The sequence below is a fragment of the Apium graveolens genome, chromosome 4, assembly GCF_009905375.1.
Source record: "Apium graveolens cultivar Ventura chromosome 4, ASM990537v1, whole genome shotgun sequence".
In the NCBI taxonomy this organism is placed as follows: Eukaryota; Viridiplantae; Streptophyta; class Magnoliopsida; order Apiales; family Apiaceae; genus Apium; species Apium graveolens.
Genome location: NC_133650.1, coordinates 193,912,783 through 193,917,958, shown reverse-complemented (window position 1 = coordinate 193,917,958; position 5,176 = coordinate 193,912,783). Strand labels below are relative to the sequence as shown.

At 39.4% G+C, this 5,176-nt stretch overlaps 1 protein-coding gene across 1 annotated transcript; it reads left to right on the top strand.

Moving 5' to 3' along the window:
• The first annotated feature begins 1,984 nt into the window (after positions 1–1,984).
• Positions 1,985–3,374, top strand: LOC141719255 (uncharacterized). The gene is made up of 2 exons (XM_074521627.1): positions 1,985–2,059; positions 2,898–3,374. Exons 1-2 carry the CDS (start codon positions 1,985–1,987, stop codon positions 3,372–3,374), a joined length of 552 nt encoding a protein of 183 aa, XP_074377728.1.
• The last annotated feature ends 1,802 nt before the right edge of the window (positions 3,375–5,176 follow it).

Sequence of the window (5,176 nt, the reverse complement as noted above, 5' to 3'; positions counted from 1 at the left end):
TTGTCGATTATTATTTTGTTTTGGTGTAATAAAGGGAGTTAAGGTGGAAGGAATCACATTGATCTTAGTTGGGAAGATTTATGTACTAGAAGTTTAGGTCATTTTAGGTGAGTTTTAGCAAGGCCTTGGTAGGACTGAGCTCAAGGGAGTTGGGAATTGGTTCATACTTGAGTCCAGTAGCTTTAGATTGAGTAAAAAGTTTCATTTGGTTAGGCACACACACGCAAACCCGAGAGCAACTCTAAATAGGGCATATTTGGGTAAACTTGACTTTTGGTTGATTATCATCATGTCATAGGTTAGGCCTTCATGGGGCCTTGGTCTAAATGGATAGAATGATGTCTTAAAAAGTTTAACAAGTCATTAAAACCAATAATTGAATTAGATAAATGAGTTTTTAAGTTGGTAAAATCAAGGCAGTTTGGAAATCAAGGAAGGCAGTTTTGTGTCAACTTCCACTTAAGGCCTAGGGAGGCCTGAGTGAGGCCTTTGATTCATTTCAACTTTTAGAGTCAGTTTGGAGTCTTATTAACCCTTGAGAGTTGGTTTGGAGTGAAGGACCAAGGTGGAGATACCTTATTTCCACCAAAACACCCGAGAGTCACCATTAGAGTTGCCTTTAGAAACTTTAGAGAAGTGCATTGCATATGTGTGTCTTTTAAGTGAGGTCTTGATGTCAAACCAATTTCTAAAGTTAGATTAAAGTCACAAGAAGTCATATGAGTCATAATATAGAAAGGCCCAAGGTAGAACTTCATATTTTTGCCAAGGCACACAATTGGTGCTAGGGTGTGCATTCGATAAGTCAAATAGTGTGCATTGCATTTGTGAGTCATTTGAAGTGAAGCATAAGTGTGCCTTACTAAATTTAGGTTAATTTGAAGTCTTTAAAAGGAGGATTAGGAGTATTGGTCATGATAATTATATGTTATATGGTTAATTGTTTAAGTGACTAAGGTCGTAAATAGAGTGTAGGTGTGTACTAGTAACTAGGTGATAAATTGCCATGCCATTTCTTGCTATGTGTTATGTGGTTTATGTGATGCACACATTATTTGTAATTAGTAGAATTTAAGTGTATATATATGTGTGTGTGTGTTTGTGTATATGTATATATGTATTTATAGTATACGCGAAAGGGTAGTTAGCAAGAGTTGTAATGAGGATACTATTTATCATAGGTTCAAGTAGGAGGCCAGGAAATGAGCCCATAGACGATTACATTCAAGTACTAAGTAAGCATAGCTCAGGCAAGTGAACTCTCAACTTACCTCTATAATTTGTTTCTTGTGATTAAATACCCTGTGAATGCATGACTACAATTTTAACAAGATTAATTAGTCCATGACATCACCCAATGATTAGACCTTGAATTTAGTTAATCACTTTCATACTTGAATTGATCCATTTTCATTACATATTACCTCTTATCCATGTGAATTCCCTACAATAGTCCCTTAATATATCATGTGAACCCTAAACCCCTCATAAATTAGAATAATTTCTTTTGGAAACCCAAACACAAATAACATCCTCTCATTTAAACTTTGACAATTCCAACCCTTCTTATCTTGTTCTTGATCAAAAACCCTTTGAAATTAAAATGAATTATAAAAAAGGAATTGGATGGTATGTTCTGATAAGACTGAGGCGCCAGTCACTGTTAAACCTCAGTAGCAGGGAGCCTGACAGTTTTATATGACCAATGTGTTCTGAGGATCCTCAATGGTTGTGAATCACTTGTTATGTGGTTCGTAGCTTTGATGTGGGATGATCACCCCTCACTGCTCATAGCGCTGTGAGATTTCCAATTTCCTTTCACTTATTAGAAATTTGATCTTTTATTTGAGATTTCTTATTGTTGATTAATTTATGTTATCATTTTATCGAGTAAATGATGAATTGTTATTCACTGCTTTTCACTTGCTGAGTGATTTGCTCATTAGTATTGTTATTGATGTTATCCCTTCAGTGAAACCAGAAGATGGTTCATTTCAAGCAAACCACGCGTAAGACTTCTGCGGACTCGGGGTATGCCTACCGTCAGATGTTAGAGCAGGTAGGGAACTAGTAGTTCCCTAAGGGTTGTAAGCTTTGGGTTTAAAATTTGGTAGTAATTTGACGTAAGATATTTTTTTGGTCTGTAATAATGAAGATGTTAGATATTGTTCAAACTCATTCATGTGGATTCGGGGATTGTGGTTAAGGGTTTGTAGCCTTAATATTCTATCTTTTGTAGTACTTTACCGTTTAATTAATATTATGCATACTCTTGCTAGTTAATAGTCTGGGTCCGTCACATATATTGCCTTTTTATTTGAGTACTCGTGTTTGGGACATGTTTCTACGAACCATGATCCAGTGCTATCACACGGGCTGATCATCATGTGATAGTACGTCCGTCGGAATTAGATTCCAATCTAAAAATTATCTTTTATTGCTGATAGCTTGTTTAGCTTTTATTGATTGATCAAATATCACTGGTTTTATCATGTTATTCAATTATTATAAATGTGGTTTATCATTTCAAGCACATTTTATACTGCTTGCTGAGCATTTCTTTCACTCATACTTGTTTATTATTCTAATCTTTCATCTAAGCCAGAGCAGGCTTGAGTTCCGGGTTTTATTAGATGTCGAGTGCTTGTAGATAGTTTGGTGTGTTTCTAGGTAGACTGTTTTGGGACACTTGACTAGTCTAGAGGTTTGTAATAAAATTTGAATAGATTGTAAAACTAAATAGACTCATGGGTTGTAATAACATTTGGTTTGTAGTAGTGTCTATTTCATACTATAACCTGTGATTGATCTAGTTGTATGCAAGAGGTCATATCTATTATATTATTCCGCTGTGCTTATTTTAGTTTTGTTTATCAGTTAGTGACCCCCAAATGTAGACCCCGGGTTTGGAGAGCGTCACAGTTGGTGTATGGAAAGACGTGTCATTTGCTTGCGGAGTAGAGCATAGAGCGTATTGGGCTTTGAAGAAGCTGAATCTGGACATGGCAACTGCTAAAGAGAAAAGAATGTTTCAACTTAATGAACTCGACGAGTTCCATCTTCGAGCTTATGAGATCAACAAGGTATACAAGGAGAAGGTCAAGACATGGCACGATAGGAGGTTAGTGCGCAAGTCATTTGTTCCTGGTCAGCAAGTTGTATTGTTCAACACTCGTCTCCGACTATTTCCAGGGAAGCTTAAGTCGAGGTGGTCAGGTCCATTCATTATCAAAAACGTATTTCCACATGGAGCAGTGGAGATTTTTGATAAGCAACCAGACCAAGTGTTCAAGGTAAATGGTCAGAGGTTGGAGCATTACTATGGTGATACGGCGAACCGTGAAGTGGTGAGCACTGTTCTTTCGATAACTTGATTCGAAGATTCACGTCAAGCTAGTGACGTAAACCAAGCTCTTCGTGGGAGGCAAACCATGTTTGTTGCATAGTAGTGTCGACGGGAAGAAGAAAAAAAACAAAAAAACAAAAAAAAATCTGAAATTTTCCAGAAGTACGGTGCGCCCGCGTCAGAAGCAAGGCGGCCGCGCGAGATTTACCAGAAACACGGCGCGCCCACGCCATAAGTGGGGAGACATCGCGAACCTTCTGGAAAAAGAAAAAAGAAAAAAAAAATCAAAACAAAAACACTCCCTACCCAAAATTTAACCTACTTCTACCCTAATTCTATATCCTAAACACTTCTAATACCTACCCACCCCTTTACCCATCCTATATATACATCTTCTCTCATTATACATACATCTTTTATATTCTCAAAACCCTAGCTTCTCCTATACACTACTCACATCCTAATCTCTATTCTATTGTTGATATGGCACCTACGAGAGCAAGAACCGCTGGGAGCATTAGCACTCATCCCTCGGCTATCGAGGAATCTAGCATGGGTAGCGCGGTGAACAAATTTTCTTCTCTGGAGGCACAAGCTGAGTTTAATAGGCTGACGTTTAAAAAGATTACGAAGGAGAGGGGTTTCTTTCCTACGGTAAAAGATGGAAAACTTTTGGAGATGATTGTTGAGTTTGGATGGCAAACATTCTGTGAGACACCCGCTGCAGTCCTGTTGAGTATTGTGCGGGAATTTTATACAAATGCGAAGGTGCATAAGAATGGGTTTTTTGTGGTTCGTAGGTTGACGGTTGATTATACTCCTGAGGCTATTCATAGGGTTATCAATCAACCCATGAGGAAGCTTACTGCCGAAGATTGGGTACAAAAGACTAGGGAAGATTTTGATCTGGATTATATAATGGCTGAGTTGTGTGTTCCTGGGACGGAGTGGAAGTACAACGCGGGAACGAATGAGAAGCTTACTTTTCCTTCTTCGTGTATGAACCGGTATGCTAGGGCGTGGAACTTGTTTTTGTGTACAAATATCATGCTATCTTCACACTCGCACGAGGTTACTGTGGATCGTGTTATTTTGCTATTGGGGATTCTGAATGAAGAGTATGTGGATCTCGGTTTTGTGATTCATCAGAACATGCTGCATTTTATGCAAGGAAGGACCACGGGGGCGATTCCTCATGCCTCCATTATTACGAAGTTATGCACCACAGTTGGTGTTAGTTGGCCTGAGCATGAGCAGCTACAGATGCCGAGTGCTCCCTTTGATAGCTCCACGATTCAGCAGCTAAAGGAGTGGTATGGCAGTAGGGCCGACGAGAAGGTTTGGGCTACGTATATGATAATTTGCCGGGTGGCAGGCCAGCTGATCAGACTTATGCAGGGGGATCTTCTGAGGCGCAGCAGACTGCTACAAGAGCCTCTCGTGGAGCCACTCGATCTTCTCGTGCTCGACAAACTGGGGAGAGTTCTGGACTTGGAGCTCTGCAGTACAGGAGATTGATTAGGCACATGGATGCGATGCACGACATTCTCAGTCATTTTGCAGCAGATTTGACACAGGCTTTGGGCACTGCTTTCCGGGCCACTGGTGTCGATGTCGATTGGCCTATTTTTGGAGCTGATTCTGTGTACCTACCTCCTGATACTCAGAAAGATCACCCTCCACCTGGGGAGGGTGATCTTTCTGATGACTAGGTATGCCTTGTATCCTTATTATTGCCTTCAAGGATATTGAATATTTTAAGTTTTGGGGGTCATAATGTAAAGATTAGTAGCGTGTGTTTTGTCCATATAGATTCATATTTCATGTTTA

What these genes read in the sequence shown, in the direction of transcription:
- LOC141719255 (XM_074521627.1), top strand. Translation starts at nt 1,985, where the DNA reads ATGGTTCATTTCAAGCAAACCACGCGTAAGACTTCTGCGGACTCGGGG. An exon ending in ACCGTCAGATGTTAGAGCAG is followed by an intron (nt 2,060 to 2,897) that starts GTAGGGAACTAG and finishes CCCCAAATGTAG; the next exon opens with ACCCCGGGTTTGGAGAGCGT.